The sequence below is a fragment of the Alosa sapidissima genome, chromosome 22 (assembly GCF_018492685.1).
Source record: "Alosa sapidissima isolate fAloSap1 chromosome 22, fAloSap1.pri, whole genome shotgun sequence".
Classification (NCBI taxonomy): Eukaryota; Metazoa; Chordata; class Actinopteri; order Clupeiformes; family Clupeidae; genus Alosa; species Alosa sapidissima.
Window position 1 is genome coordinate 23,043,347 of NC_055978.1, and position 16,004 is coordinate 23,059,350.

The window sequence follows — 16,004 nt, forward strand, 5'->3', positions numbered from 1 at the left end:
TTTCCTGAATGAAGACAAATGTAATTCAACAAATTGAAGAAGACAGATTTAATTCAATATTGATTGGAATTTCATCGTTATCACAGATGAGCAGACAGGGAAATGCAGGGCGAGTCACACACAAGTAATGTTCTGTTTGTGTGTGTGTGTGTGTGTGTGTGTGTTCTTTGAAGTGTGGAGGGCCTCTCTTATCATGAGAGTGCACTGTATGTAGAGTGCAACAGTGGCTGCCAGTGCTCGGGGAAGGACTGGGATCCCGTGTGTGGGGAGAACGGGATCACGTACATCTCTCCCTGTCTGGCCGGCTGCCACTCGTCTAGCGGCTCCGGGAAGAGCACAGTGAGTGTGTGTTTACATGGGCATGGGTACATGGACACACATGCGCACGCACACACCCACACACGCACGCACACACACACACACACACACACACACACACACACACACACACACACATAAGCGATTAAGATGTGGCTGTACATGTCAAATACTTATGTTTCACAGATACAGTACACATGCCAAAGCAGACACTCACAACTCAATCAGTGGATGACAGGACTTTTATCTGCTTTGACCATGAAAAGACAAGGGCGCACGTCACAGGTTGCAATTCAGATTCTTTAAGTGAAACTGCAGCAATAAGAGGTCCATGAGAGACAGTTGTGCTCTTTCGGATAGTGCTCCTTCCTAGGGCTGATGTTGTTTCCTAGTTTCTTCACACAGCATTCAAACATTCCCTTGTCTCACACCCCTCCCTATACTTCCCTCTGTTCCCTTTTCTTCTCTATGCACTCTCATCGCTGCCCACCCCCCACCCACATACACCCACACCCACACCCACACACACACACACACACACACACACATACACACACACACACACACACATACACACACACAGTCCTAAGGCATATTAGCAGTGAAAGCCTTACTCAGTCTTACTCATCCAATGTTAGACTCCAGTCACAGCCGTGATTATTATGGTCAGGTGAGTGTTGCGTTTAATGCAGCTTCCCCGTGACCCAAGATTCTTTCTTCCCCAGGCATAATGGGGCTTTTGTGGCTGGAGTTGTGTATGTGACGGATTACTTTAATTCTAGAATCCTTGGCAGTATATATTGTGGACTTGTTTTTGAACAAGCACCATAGAATGTACTCAATACGGTGACAGTGTTTCCTCCCTCCAATTATTTATAGTGACTCTTTATATGTCTTTCTTTATTCCTTCCTTCCTTTCTTTCTTTCTCTTCTTCTTTCTTGCTTTCTTTCTTTCTTGCCATCTCTCAGATGTTTGACCAGTGCAGCTGTGTTACCATGGGGAATATGACAGCTCGAGTGGGCCTCTGTCCAAATCGGAATGCCTGTGACCGCATCTTTCCCTACTTCCTGGCCCTGTCCGTAGTCACCTCCTTCATCATCTCACTGGGTGGCACGCCAGGATACATGCTCCTCATCAGGTCCTGCTCTCGTCTTCAGGACGTCCATTTTTACAGTTACATTTAGCCATTTAGATAAAGCGGATGCTCTCACTTAAATCAAGCCTCATTAACCCTTAAAGGTGTAGGTTTTTGAACATTCTAAGTTCCGCAACAATTGAAGGTTCTAAAATTCTATGTTGAATTCAATGAACCCAGATATTCTTTAGAATGTTAATTTCCCAACATTCCTGTCACACCGGTGTGACGGTACTCCTTTAAGGGTTAAGTGAGGACACCCTCTAGCAAGCACGTAGCTTCTGACAGAAAACACAAAGTACTATATTTAGTCAATCTGAGAAGGAGCAAAGAGCAGATAGTAGAGATGTGCAATAAGAGTCTAAGGTCCTTTTTGAGGTTCTTAAAGGGAAAGACGCCCATGCTCTGATTATGATTATGTCCCTATTCCCCATGTTAACTTTGGTGTGAATTGTTAAATCCTCACGTAAGAAGAGTCAGGATGATGGACAATGACCATATTCAGACCTCGTCCCCACCACCCTTGCCTCAGGGCCTACTCAGTGCATGTGTCAACCTGCCATAGGTCAGTAGTCATGTGTGCCAGATTGAATTGACTACCATTTATTCTCAACAAGAACAAACTTTCAGAGTATGCCCAAATCACATGGGGGCCAGGTTTTTTTTCTCTCCAAAGGGTTTGGGGGGGGGGGGGGGGGGGGGGGGGTTATTGAATTATTTTCCTTTAAACAGCACCGTACTGGTGCAGAGTAGATTTGGGATGAAGAGGTCTTGTGTCTTTCCCTCAGTACTTTGTCTCCCTCCCCATCTGCTACAGACATAAACAAGCAACGAGGGCAACAACCCAGTTTTGTTAATATGATTTTTTTTTTCTTCCGTCATGCCGCTCCCCCGTCATGGTCGTTGTCAATATCTCCGCCGTCGCATGCCTCGTTGAGGGAGGGAAGGTCATGCTTCAGCCAGGGCTGACGTTACTCATTTTGGGCCGAGAGACTTGCTGACTTGCACGGCGCCCCACGCGGCCTGCCATTGGCTGGTTCAAAAGGTCCCACACTGGGACTCAGCCACAGCGAGACACACATTGCTTCACTCACCTCATGGCTTAGGGTTTGTGTGGGTTATTTCCCCCCCCCTGCTGCAAGGAGACTTGGAGCGTGCTCGAATCCATCAGCTTTTCTCAAAGCCCAATCAGCTGACCGGGAAGGAATGCGTCGCCTCCGCTCGCCTCAAATTAGGTTACCTACAAGGCCAGCGTCAGCGCCCATCTATCTGTCTTTGGGCTCATCTGTTCACGTGTGTGGGTCTTTCCCCAGAGACGAGATGCACTTTGTTCAGGGGGGGGGGGGGAAACACCACCTGTTTCTCTCAAGAGGAGCATTCCACTGGTGTCCATTGTCATCAGAGAGGGCAGAGGCTAAAAGGAGCCAGAGTTATTGCATTCTTTATGTGGTGTGTGTGTGTGTATGTGTGTGTGTGTGTGTGTATGTGTGTGTGTGTGTGTGTGTGTGTTTGTGTGTGCGCGCGCACGTATGGCACCTCGCACACTCATTTGCATTCAATGCAAAGCAGAGTGGACACCAAGGGGCAGAGCTTGCCCACCTTCCGAGAGAAACGCTGACCCCCGGCCGGCTCGCCCCTCCTCTCCCCTCCCCTCTCCCATCCCTCAGCCCCAGCAGATGAGCGCTCTCTGAAAGATGTGTGATAGTGTACTGACTGCCGCGCACCGCTGTGCATGACAATGAGTCTCCTCTTCATCGTCACGGTGACACGGCGAGGCGTGAGCTTGAGCTGCCGAGTGTAGATATTAGGATAGGAGGACAGAGAAACTCTTCTGCCTCACTGATGATTGACTTACTTCAACTCAGTGCCTCTGTACTGAAATAGGAGACATTTCTGCACTTATCTTTGGTTGCTCACGCGTCCTGTTTTTGTTCGTTGTAGGTGCATCAAGCCACAGCTGAAATCGTTAGCATTGGGGTTCCACACACTGGCCACAAGAACCCTGGGTGAGTTGATTACATTTCCTGCAACCCCCCCCCCCCCCTAACAAATAAAAACACCTTTAACAAAACAAAAATGTTTTATGTTTTGCATAATCACATGGAATCTGCAGAAATTCTATACAATTGTCAGAAGCTGTAGGTTGTGTAAAATGAGGCCTCCTCGTCTTGCAGCTGGCATCCCGGCACCTATATACTTTGGGGCCATAATTGACACCACCTGCCTGAAATGGGGCCAGACGAGCTGTGGGGGGCGAGGAGCGTGCAGGATCTATGACACCGCAGCATACAGGTACACAACACACCCATTCACCTCAAAGCAATTCATCTCAATTACTGTAGTATACCTACAAGTTAGTAACATATTTCTTTGTTTTAGAAATACATTCAATCAAATGTCATTGCTGTTTACTATTTTTGTTTAGTTTTACTGATGATGACATTTAGCATTCATTGCTTGAAAGTAATGAAATGTATTAGCTGATAGCCTATGCTTCTAGAAGAAGGTGTAGGAAGGCAAAAGGTTCCAGAAACAGGACATAATTACTGAAAGAAATGTAACTTAGTGAAAGATAAAGTGAAATGCGTTCTCCAGCACCGTGTAATCAACAATCTGGGTCATAATTGGAGTGGATGTGGGTTATATGTCTGTCACTAAAATTAATGGGCTCAGTGTGTGAGGAGGGACATTCATGGTGGGACTTTCCTCAGAAGCCCATGGCTTTGAACCTCTAATTGAATTTCATTGCAGCAACAACTGCTGTAAATCCTGTGGATGTATGCTAAAGAAACAAGCCATTTGCCAAGTTTGTTTGCTAATCTTGACTGCACAGTGTGCGCCTCATGTGATTGATATTGATCTGAATTCTCCCACCTCTGTGCTGTGGTTTTGTGACTGGACCTCTGGGCATCCTGCTGCTGCCTGCTGCTCCGTTCCTTCACCCTCGTCACCTGTCCCACTTGCAGGACCGCCTACCTGGGCCTGACACTGGGCCTGCGTGCCGTCTCCTTCCTGCTCTGCATCTGGGGCTTCGTGGTGCTCCGGCGGCACGTGCGGCGGCAGGAGCGCGGACCGATGACCAACGGCAACGCAGCCGGTGCGGTAGCGGCCGCCGCCGACGAGCTGGAGGCCCTCAGGAAGGAGGAGACCGCCGGGGCGGCCAGCAGCGACCAGTCCCCACGGAACTCGGACTGCTACCCGGAGCGGGAGACGCGCCTGTGAGTCGCCCAACACCCCCCCCCCCCCGTCTCTCTCCCCCCCCAACTCCCCACAGCACCCTGCTCTGCCCTTTCAGCCTCACACCTTCCCAGATCACACCGACCGCAGGCCAGCAGAACAGGGAATCTTGGGCTTCATCCAACAGATTTCACACAGCAAAAAAGAAAAACTGCAACCCATACAGTTGCATACTCACTTATATATTTGTACTGGATCCATGTAGGTGTTGTGAAAGAGGCCATCCATTTTTTTTAACAAAGATGAAAAGAAAACTCATGAATGTCCATGCTGTTTTGAAAATGTAGCAATGAATGTTGATTTCAGGTTTTTTTTGGTTTGTTTGTTTTTTGGTACTAAATTTTATGAACAATATAATATATATTATATGTTTTTGTCAATGGTCAATTGTATAAACAATCTTTTTATAATATACACTAGTAAGAATTAAGGGTTTTGTCTGTATTTTTCTAGAAACCAGAACACAATATGCTGCCATTGTGAGTGAAGTTTGGCAGGGGATCATACATTACAAGACTATGAATGGAAATGGGTCAGGTGAAGTTAAGGCCTAACTATTGTGGGGATGTGTACGTTGGCCAAGACGTTCAAAAGCTGATCAACAAACAGTGCTGGGGGGTCTTGTACACAGGCATCCTCAGAATAGCCATGTTGATCTAAGATGTCGCGACCACCCTTTCATGTCTCTCAATCAGGGCCTGAATGTGAAACAATGGGTGAATGGACGCCTCCGATCAGTGCTCTCAGCGCTAGGAAAGTTTGTGTGTGTGTGTGTGTGTGTGTGTAGAACGCGCAGTCCTATCCACCCTTCACTTTGAAAACCACTCCTGGTTTCCTCCGGGCTGTGGTTCCTGCCTGGCTGCCCGTTTGTTTTCATTCCAGCAGGAGAGACATTTGTGTGAAGTAGTCAGAGTCAACAAGCAATCAGTCATTCATCTCAGCGATCAGTAGACAGAGAAAGAGAGAGCGAGCACTTTTTTCCCCAAGGCAGCCACACAGAAAGGACATTTCGCTGCAAGACTGATGGTGTCCACACGGGGGCAGTGTTGGGTCACAACATATTTCTAATGAAGCACTACATTATGATCTCAGAGCACGGACTATGCATAATAACAAATCTTAGTCAGATCATTACTTCTTATACAACTATAGTACATATATAGTTTCATCAAATGCCTAAGAAGTCGACCTCTGCACTGTGCGCTGATAACAGGTAGGCCTTGACTCTGAACAAATGTGGAGTAACAATGTTGAAGATTTCTTCGCAATCATTTGCCATTGCAGTTTTTTTAAATGTTTGTATGAAATATATTGTCTTTTAAGACTGCTGTGCTGCCATCAGAGAAGTGCTCTATTCTATGGACTTTTTTCCTTCCCTGACAATTGCAGTGAGGTATAACAGTGTGGACGTGTGCACAAAGATACTTATTTGCCTTCAAAGGTGCACAAGTGTATTATCATCTCTGGTGTTCAGTGTGTGTGTGTGTGAGTGTACTAGGATGTATGTGTTTGTATTTGTGTTTGGTCGCACATGTGCTCATGTGCCAAAAAGAAAAGAAAAATCAACAGTCTACTCTCAGGTTGGTCAATCACTTGTTCCAGAAAATTACAAATAATCATACTTTTATATATAGCTGTATAGAGATTTTTGTTTTTTTTTTCGATTTTTTTCATTGTTAAAAAGTTCTTTGGCATAGCAGATCTTTGGGAACTGCTGTTGATATTTTTCGCCACTTGAAGTTTACCAGTATGAACCAAGGATCTTTTGAGTCTTTCTGACTTGTGGAGCAATTAAAATGAACGGCATTTATTACTTGCTTTAAAAATTAGAATGTACATAGTTTTATTTGCTCATTTATTTTTGTACAAATTGTACAATTGTGAACATCCTGTGAATGTACATGATGCACAAATAAAGCGTTTATTATATTGAGCTCTGATCTGCTCTTCTTTTTGCAGAAGGCTCTTGTTGCTTGTGTACAAATCCAAACAAAGACTAAAAACGGAGCACTTATTTTTATGTGAAATATTTTTTTAATAACAGTGGAGTTCATAAAATAGCAAATAATACAGCACAATGTGAATCCTTTACAGTTGTCATAAAGGCACTTTATCTTGGGAGGCTAGTTCCCTGTTTGCATTCCCACTGTGGTCAGCATGCTCATTACCAACAGTATGCCTACTATACCCATGAGGCTTGGAGGGTTTCAGTCCGGGTAAAGTCCATTTCACATTCTTCTAGAGGGCAAACGTCGATCACAGTTAATTATGAATTAAATCTGAAATGTCTACAGATGAACCGCCTCTAAAACATGCCACTGGCACAACGAACAACTGCACGGCACACTCTCCTAAGCTGTGCAACAGAGAGGTGGAAACTGTGGAACAGAGGGGAAAAAAACGGTACTCTACTCTGACATCAGTGGCATCCACCTACCATCTACACTGCTGACACAGATGAGGTCAAACTCCATGAGCACTGATAACCACACAGTAAATGCGCTCAGTGTCTGATGAATAGCTTCTTCTTTGAGCTGCTCTAATGTGAGACTGTGTCAAATATGCAATGTGCCCACTCGTTAACAACACATGAACACAGTGACTTTTAAAATAAGGAAAATCACAAGAACGTTAACTTAATATTAAAAGAACACGTGCAATAAACAATAAACAGGGCTATAACAAACAACAAACGATGCCTGGATGGAGCACTTAAGACTTAAGAGTGCAATAAACAGGGCTATAACACACAACAAACGATGCCTGGATGGAGCACTTACAGTAAGACTTAAGAGTGAAAAAAAAAAACATCGGTACAATCAACCTCAAATCATTATTTTCTTTGTCACCATGACATTCTACATCATCTCTGAAAAAGGAAGGAAGTCCCTGAATATGGTCAGAGAACAGACAGCATAACAGCATAAGACAGCATGGTTTTTGCACCCCTAAAACACATCCCTCCCGCACCAAACAATACACAGTGGTGCTGATTGGCTTCTCGCATGTAGTGAAGCCACTGACATTAGGCTTGAGCTGACACTAGATTTGGCTTCAAATGATTTGGGTTCTTTGACCAGATTATAAACTGTACCATCACTTCAAAATACAAGTGATAAAAGGTTTTGTCAATTTGTTGTCTTGTAAATGTCTGACTACTTAAGTCATAATCAACTGCCAATGGGTAGATCAAAAAAGGAGTCCGTTGGTGTAAGCCCAGATGGCGTAAACAATATGTGCCAGTTCCTCACACATGGCATATAGTAAACACATCTTGATATGTGCACTGATACCTAGTCAAACCTGGCGAAAACAACATGCATGGTTCACACTACTGCCTGCATGGTGAGGGTGTCGTCACATTTTTGGTTGCATGCAGTGCTCTGATATAGGCTAAAAGAGAAAACAGGTGCTGGTGCACAGCGAGTTCACTGGTGTTTTGGAGTAATATTATACAACATTGAAAAATCCTAGTCGTCCTTCTTATCTCCACTGGCAATTTGGTTCTGTAGAGAGGACCAAACAACAAAAAAAGTATTACTCCTTTTAAACTCATTTTGAAAAAGTGTGAATTTTGAAATATGAACTGCTGTGTATAACAATTTCTGTGCATATAGCAGAATTAACCCCCCCTTCCTTTTTATTTCATTTATTAATGGTCTTGGCTAATGAATTTCCATCATGAAAACTATCTGTTGGGTAGAGTGTTGGTTCGAGCCATACCTGCAGTTCCTGGTGATCCAATAGCAGGCGGTCGTACTCGTTGGTCAGGCCTTCACTTTGTCTCTTCATGGCCTCCACCTCAGACTGAGACTTCTTTAGATCTGTGGACAGAGGGACAAGTGCTTGTGTCTGATCATCACTTTCACCCTGTCCTACGCAGTGATGATGGTGGTCAGTGGTCATGGCTCATACACAAACGTATCATGACCATACATGAACAATAGGTTTAATGTGGAAGGCTGGCATTGACTCACCATCCTCTGAGGTCGCCAGTTCCTCCTTCAGTTTCTTCAGCTCTTTTCTCAACAGTTCATTTCCCTCAGCAGTTGCCTGGTCTCCCTTTCCCTCCTCCAGAGCCTGGAGATCAAACAACTTTCTTTAAGCAAACTTCCTGGTGTCATTAGCTTGGTTTCCATCGAACGTTTTGATGCACATTTTTACCATTAGAATAGGGAATTTGGAAATGCTTGAAATTTCTATTAAATCTTTCCAGTTGAATAAGAATTTCATTTGCTAGTGGGGGGTGAATTAACTCCCGCTTTGCCTGGTTAATTAGCATCAAATCTTTAGTGCTCACACTTTCGTGTTTTTGAACTCAAGCTCTATTCAACTCCGCCCTTATTTAGAATTTGCATAGAAATGTGCACAGACTCACATTTCCTGTTGAGCAGAATTTCCATACATCTGCTTGAAATATGTGAATGAGTTGGATGGAAACCTAGCTATTCTTAGTTGGTCTAATTTCACTTTTAGTCTTTTAGTATATAAAATGTGTTAACCATTCTTCCTTGACATCATATCAAAATACTATTATTTTTCAGTATTTCAACAGATAAACAGCTTATTATATTCAACAACCCCGTTCAGCTTATCTGGGTGGGTGCTGTACCAAATGGAAACCTGTGGCTACAGCTTTCACATCTGGTTCCTTCCACCGCATCCTCCTGGACCACTGACCTGCTTCAGGAGCTCGTTATCCTCCATGTATTTCTTCGCGGCCTGGTTGGCACTCTCCGCCTGGGTCTGCAGTGCTCCGGTGGTGTTTTTGGCTGTGGCCAGCTGGTTGATCAGGGTGATGACACGCCTCATGACTCTGCGATGGTAGAAGACACAGGTCACATGAAACCCAGCCATTCCATTAAAGGTAGAATCCAAGATTCGTTCCAAGGTTGTTCGTGTGAGCTCAAGAGTCGATCAATTTACCGATCTCTTCAGTGCTCCTGGAGCAACATGTTCATTGGCAGAAATTAGACTAGACTGGATAACAACTTCTCAGGACAGCATCTAATTAAACAAACGTAAGCGCTACAGAGATCCAGTTAGTGCACTTGACTCAGGTGGTGCTTTTAAACAGGATCTTCTCATCATGTAACAGTTTGTGTCTCACACATCTTAACCCATGGCATATAAATATCCTATGTGTATATTTGTTTGAGAAGTGTACGTACTGTATGTCAGAAGAGCCAAAGATGACTTTCTGCATGAGTGGACAAACAAAGCATTGGTTTGTGGTCATGCACATGGAAAACTTACAGCCAGAGGAAGAGTGAGAAGCCAGAGATGTAGAGGTTCCTCTGGGCTCTGAACAGCTTCATGTGCATGTGGTCGTACATGTTGGGGTTCAGTTTGGCATCTTTACCGGGCTCTGTGCCAGAGTACTTCTTTACCTCTCTCACAGCATCTGTGCATAACGATGAGATTACACATTAATCATCATCATACATCAACATTTTCATGTTCATATTCATAATCCTAAACAGCAAAGCAACACTGCTCATTTCACGCAGGTTATCTGTTTATGACTTTGTACGTAATCCCATTTTCAAAATGAATCAACAACTACCATTTCACTTTCAGAATACAGACCTAGAAAGAGTACGATGAGGACTATGATCATGGTGAGGAAGCCTTTGTTCCAGAAAGGTGAGAGTTTGTTCCATATGTTTAGCTTGAAAATGCTTTGCCATCTGCAGGAGAAAAGACATTGAGTATTTCTTAAATATGTATTTGTTATAATATGCCAGTAGATAAATTGTGTGTAGATCTAAAATGTCCCCTTCATACCTTGTAGCAGAGATGAAAGGAATGCAGAGGAGAAGAAGGATCCCAATCTCCACATATAGGAAGGTGGCAACTGCAGTCCACTGCAGAGTCATTTGTTAGTCTGTACAAAGCAAGAACACCACAATATAGACGTTATACTTCTACTAATACTATCTACGAAAGAAGAAAAAGACCACCACCCAATAACGTAGTGACGTATTTTTGGTTACAGAGGTGGATTTCATGTCGGGTACTTTTTGTAGGCTACTTTAAGAACACATGCTAAAATGAGCAGAGGTAACCTAAACCTCTTTCTTGAAGCAATGAATGGCTTGTTGTAACAGAGATAATCTTCTTACCACACACTTTTCCCAAACAAAGATCAAGGCAAATTAAAAAATATCAATGTCATAACGTAAAATGACATTCCCGCTTCAAAGAATGAGGCATAGACTATGATCTCTAATCTCTAATCAAATTTAATCTAAGAATGAGAAACAAGCAAGGCATCAGGGTCAACCTCTCAACACTGTTGACATGCGTTACGCTAGCTAATGTTACTCTGCGAATCCAAGTCATCCTTGCACATGAACTTAGTAGGTCGGACAGTACATAACGAAACAGTTCACGATTAGGCTAACGAAATTATTTCTACAGACAATGACTACAACGTCTTTATTCTAATACTAAAATGCTGTAATCTAAACGTTGAACATTTTACGTTACGTTCCTTCCTGGTAAATTAGCCAGCTAACGTGTTAACTTAGCAAGCAGTCGATACTGCGAAAATGTCGTTATCACCCCCCAACTAATTTGCTTGTATATTAACAATATTTTAGATAGACTTCTATACTTACTTAAGTGGCTAATAGTGGCTGGATAAAGACGTGACTGTTTGCTACTCTGATGGATAGGCTCTGATGAGAACTGTATGAAAGTTGAGTCAGAGGTTTGCATTCCGTTTTTCACCACTTCCTGTTTCACCATTCCATAAAACGTCACTTTGTATACGTTGCCAAGTGGTCAAATTGTGTCACTTTAGACTGGATGATGAAACGATTTGCAAGATCTTACCCACAGGTGTGTGTGTGTGTTATATATATATATATATATATTGTCTCAGACTGTTTTGTCTCAGTCAACTGACACATTTCTCTTTTATGTTGTTTATATTTGAACTTGTTGCATCCATTTGTTCTGTCCAAGTACAGGACACACAACCCATTCATGTTAAAGCTATGGACTGTATAAAACCCACCAAACCACATATCACCTTAAGTTACATGGGTTGAAGATAAAGTGAACTCTTACAAGGCACACAGGCAGAATTTTGCAAAAATACACTGCACTACACATTTGTACATGTAACATTTTAATAAAATTATTAATTTTAAAACAGTTCAGGATGAAAAAATAAAGCAAAGTGAAAATAAAGCCTCTTAAGTCATTTTCTCCTAGTTTATGATGAGCCATAAGTATTGTTCAGGTAGTCAATAACTGCTGAGGTACTCGAGAGGGTGTTGAACACTTTCCTCTCAGGCTGGGAGGTAATCCGCTCCAGCATGTAGATGAGGTGATGGTGGAAGCAGGTAAATGGAGTCCCATGCTCAAGAGCAATGTCCACCCAGTCCCAGATGCACTCCAGTGGCGTTTCCTCATACCCTGCAAACATAGCCGGATTGGCCAGCAACCCCCGGGCAGCCATCACTCCTAAAAATATAAATACAAAAAGTAATATATATACAGTACAAACAATTCACAACACAGAAAACATGCACATTTGTCTAGCATCAACTGGACTAACTGACACATCAGTACCAGAGAGGGTTAAAGCGAGTAGTGATCAAGGATCTTTGTCAGTACCCTCTATTCCACAGTTTTCTGGTATCAGAACAAGGTGAATGGCCCTGTGAACTATAAATAAAAAAATAAAAAAAACGTATGTGTTCACCATCAACTCCAGTTAGCTGATGAATCGACTCCACATCCCGTGGACTCTTGATGTCTCCATTGGCAATGACTGGGATGGACAGGCTGTCCTTAATAGTCTTTATGGCATCATAGTGGACAGGCTGGTGGCGCTCATCAGATGTCCGTCCGTGCACGGTGATCCATGAGACCCCTGCCGACTCTGCTTTCTGACACAGGTCTACGGTCTTCCTTATGTCTTTGTGGATCCTAGACAGATAAAGAAAAATAATCCCTGTAACCCAACTGGTAGAACGAGATGCCAAGCACACCAGGGTCATTGGTTTGATACCCAGAACACACTTAGGAGATGGAAACTGTGCATACTATATTGTACTATTGGATAAAATCATCTGCTGAACGAATAAATGTACACATGCATGACAATAGATTAATAGAAAATAGAATGGCTGCATTTTCTGATAATCTGAAGGATGTACTCTTTTACTTTTCAGGTTTATTTCAGTAAGCTTCCAGTAAGACCTGGAAGATGGAGGACATAGTTATAGTTATAGTGTTTTGCGGACGCTTTTGTCCAAAGCGACTTACAGAATATAAACATTACAACAGTTAAAATTAACAGCTTAAAAGGATGAATATAATTTACTGTAAATGACATCTGAACAGCTAGGATGGCAAAGTCTCACCTGATTTTAATGGACACCGCATAGTTGGGGTTTTCGATTTGGTTTCGGACTTTTCGCACCATATCTTTCACAATGTCTGGTTTGTTGATCAGGCAGGCTCCATAACCCTCTGACATTGCCCATCTGCAAAACCATAAGTATAAGTATATATACTTTTTTGATCCCGTGAGGGAAATTTGGTCTCTGCATTTAACCCAATCGGTGAATTAGTGAAACACAAACAGCACACAGTGAACACACAGTGAGGTGAAGCACACACTAATCCCGGCGCAGTGAGCGGAGGGGTTAGGTGCCTTGCTCAAGGGCACTTCAGCCACGGCCCACTGGTCAGGGCTCGAACCGGCAACCCTCCGGTTACAAGTCCAGAGTGCTAACCAGTGGGCCACGGCTGCCCCATATTAGAACAGATGCAAGACACATACAAGACCCGCCTGTAAAAGTAGCCACACTTATAGGGGCGGACTGGCAATCTGGAACATTCTGGAAAAGTCCAGAATGGCCATCCTTCCAATGGCCGTACTGTAGGTCTGGCTCAATGCTCTGGTTCAAGTAGCCTAGTCAGTGTCCAGCTTTGTCCATATTTCACTACCTCATGCCTTTTTTCACACTAATCTTTCATCTTTGCTTTCTTCAATGTAGCCTATTTTTGAACGAGACCCGTGCATTAACGCAAGTAAGCATATGCTATACAGATCATTGTCAGATACAATTTGCATTTTCTTCTGCCCATGTATATTCATTTGGGCTACCGATGTGAAACACATGCAGTACCTTTGTTTTGGTAAGCCCATATCTGGCCCATGAATATTCTTTTGCGTTACCCATGTGGGTCCCAGCATCAACCCACTGAAAAACCCACTCTGAGCCCATGCCCAGTTGAAGCCCATCTAACCCAAGTAAAGCCAATGAGGGCCCCACCTGGTCATGTTAGCTGGGATGTTTTCATTTAGTCAAGCAGTGAAATGTGGTAGGTCTATAATGCATTTGATAATGTTGACGTGAATCAGACAGAAGAGGGACAAGTCTTTAGTGTTATTGTCCGTATCAAAATATGTTAAAATCTCACTCCTCAAATCTCAGTTATCAAATCTCACTCCAGGCTGATTTCAAAAGTTGGCAAACCTGAGGTCCATACACATCTTAATGAGATGTACTAACCTGACCAAGTTGTAGGCTTTGTATGCATGTGCAATGTCTGTTGGTCCTAAAAAGATGAACAGACGCTCAAAGTCATTTATTCATAGACCCCATTTACCATAATAGTATTGACGTACCTGTTGGTTTAAGCTACTAATATGAATGAAGGCATGAGGCAAAATAATAATCATTTTTGTAAAATCTGAATGACTTTTTTTAATGTGATACTTTTACTGGCATAGTATTGTGAGACTGTATCATGATATGTGTGGCTAATGGCTAATGTGTGTGTGCACGTGAATGGTAGCGGGCCTAATAGGAAGAAAGTCAAGGGCCTTTGTTTTAGTCCCAGTCCATCCCTGAACACTTACAAGCACATCTGCTGGCTCTGCCCATCAGCATTAAGGCTATTTTATATCAATATTTTCTGTCCAGTTTCATAATGAATCCTGGAAATAAAGTTATATATTACCTCTGAGGACAACCACAATTCAAGTCCACTCCATCAGAGAAAGGCGCAACAACACAGGCAGCATCTGCCAGCGTCTGGGCGTCTTTGGCGGCGAACTGCACAATTAGGGGCCGATCAGCTGCAGAACCGAAAGAAAAAACACTTACTACCTGCGGTATTGTCATTGCATAAGTTACATCAGCGACAAAGCATAACAGCCTTACCCCTATTTGTGGTGAATTCACTGTCCCTGGCTTTCACAGAGCGCATGAAATCTGCTGCCACAATCATCGGAGTGAAACATACATCACAGTCATACTTCCTCACCAGGCATCTGAAAGCTAACCTGTAATATAAATAAATGATGGTACTGTCGGTATCGTGATAAGACACTCCAGAATAAAAGCATCGATGCTATTTGCTTAACTTACTTTGAATAACGAACCATAGGCGCACAGACTTTCAAGACTTTTCCAGTCTCAAACATGTCCATGATGTTGGTGGGTCTATCCATTTTGCCACAGCGTCACCAGGTTACAGACCGAGATCCATTTAGCATATTCGATGAGCAGTCTCATCCACTAGCATATAGTTGGCTAGTGAGTCAGTTGCACGGATATCTTATAGGGTGAAGACAACATCAATTCAAGCACAAGGAACATGAAAGACCAACTTAACGTTATAACATTGTTTTAACTACGACTAGTTAAAAACACACTCCATACTGAAGCATGCTTTGCTTTAGTGGGCGTGTCTTAACCTTTGACCTTTAGTCTTTTGTAAAAGTACTAAATCTTATAAAGTTGTTTTGAATTCACATATTACATCATTTGAGACGTTTACTCTCGCATTAGATTCTATTAAAATTGGAAAACAAGAAAAAAGTCTCAAGGGAAGGAAAAAAACATTACCGACGTCTTGTCGCGACAATTTGACGTCATTCTGACGACGTGGAAAACATGGAAGCTAGTGGGGAGTCTGCTGTGAAATCACTTTTAAGTGATGGTATTTTGATTATTTGGATTTATTGTGTCGTTGGATTACATGCCTCTCACTATTGAATTGAACATATGCGTGTGCATGTTGTATCTGACGAACATTTAGCCATTATCTTCTTAATTATTCATGGTGTTAGGATGTTACAGTCTGTCACAGTGAGCTGGCTAGCAAGCTTGGTAAAAGATAGTGATGCTGTTCAATTTGTACCCTGCCTGATTCCAAACTTTAGTAAACTAGATCCTAAATAAGTTTAGTAAACTAACCTAACGCTCTCCAAATATAAAATTAAGTTTTGTGCAATCACTATTTTGTCTTTGTGACGATCTTACCGTATCTTTAGTTGTC

General features: G+C 42.8%; 3 protein-coding genes across 5 annotated transcripts in view; 2 read left to right on the plus strand and 1 right to left on the minus strand.

Moving 5' to 3' along the window:
- Positions 1-6,624, plus strand: part of slco1c1 (solute carrier organic anion transporter family, member 1C1) — a 31,909-nt gene extending 25,285 nt beyond the window's left edge. For all 3 annotated transcript variants that reach the window (XM_042079254.1, XM_042079255.1, XM_042079252.1), the window contains 5 exons: positions 174-339; positions 1,288-1,457; positions 3,396-3,460; positions 3,629-3,746; positions 4,421-6,624. In XM_042079254.1, coding sequence (XP_041935188.1) covers positions 174-339; positions 1,288-1,457; positions 3,396-3,460; positions 3,629-3,746; positions 4,421-4,676 — 775 coding nt within the window. In that variant the 3' untranslated portion in view covers positions 4,677-6,624. The remainder of the gene's footprint in view (positions 1-173; positions 340-1,287; positions 1,458-3,395; positions 3,461-3,628; positions 3,747-4,420) is intronic.
- An 81-nt stretch (positions 6,625-6,705) lies between these two features.
- On the minus strand, positions 6,706-15,400 carry dus4l (dihydrouridine synthase 4-like (S. cerevisiae)). The gene is given in 12 exon segments (XM_042079338.1): positions 6,706-8,197; positions 8,415-8,515; positions 8,669-8,771; positions 9,372-9,507; positions 9,948-10,095; positions 10,281-10,381; positions 10,479-10,578; positions 12,397-12,635; positions 13,073-13,195; positions 14,682-14,799; positions 14,885-15,006; positions 15,092-15,400. Coding segments are annotated over 12 exon segments (1,410 nt in total). The 5' UTR covers positions 15,175-15,400; the 3' UTR covers positions 6,706-8,161.
- Positions 15,401-15,595: 195 nt separating this feature from the next.
- Positions 15,596-16,004, plus strand: part of cog5 (component of oligomeric golgi complex 5) — an 89,447-nt gene continuing 89,038 nt past the window's right edge. The window contains exon 1 of the mRNA XM_042079251.1: positions 15,596-15,665. Coding sequence (XP_041935185.1) covers positions 15,620-15,665 — 46 coding nt within the window. The 5' untranslated portion in view covers positions 15,596-15,619. The remainder of the gene's footprint in view (positions 15,666-16,004) is intronic.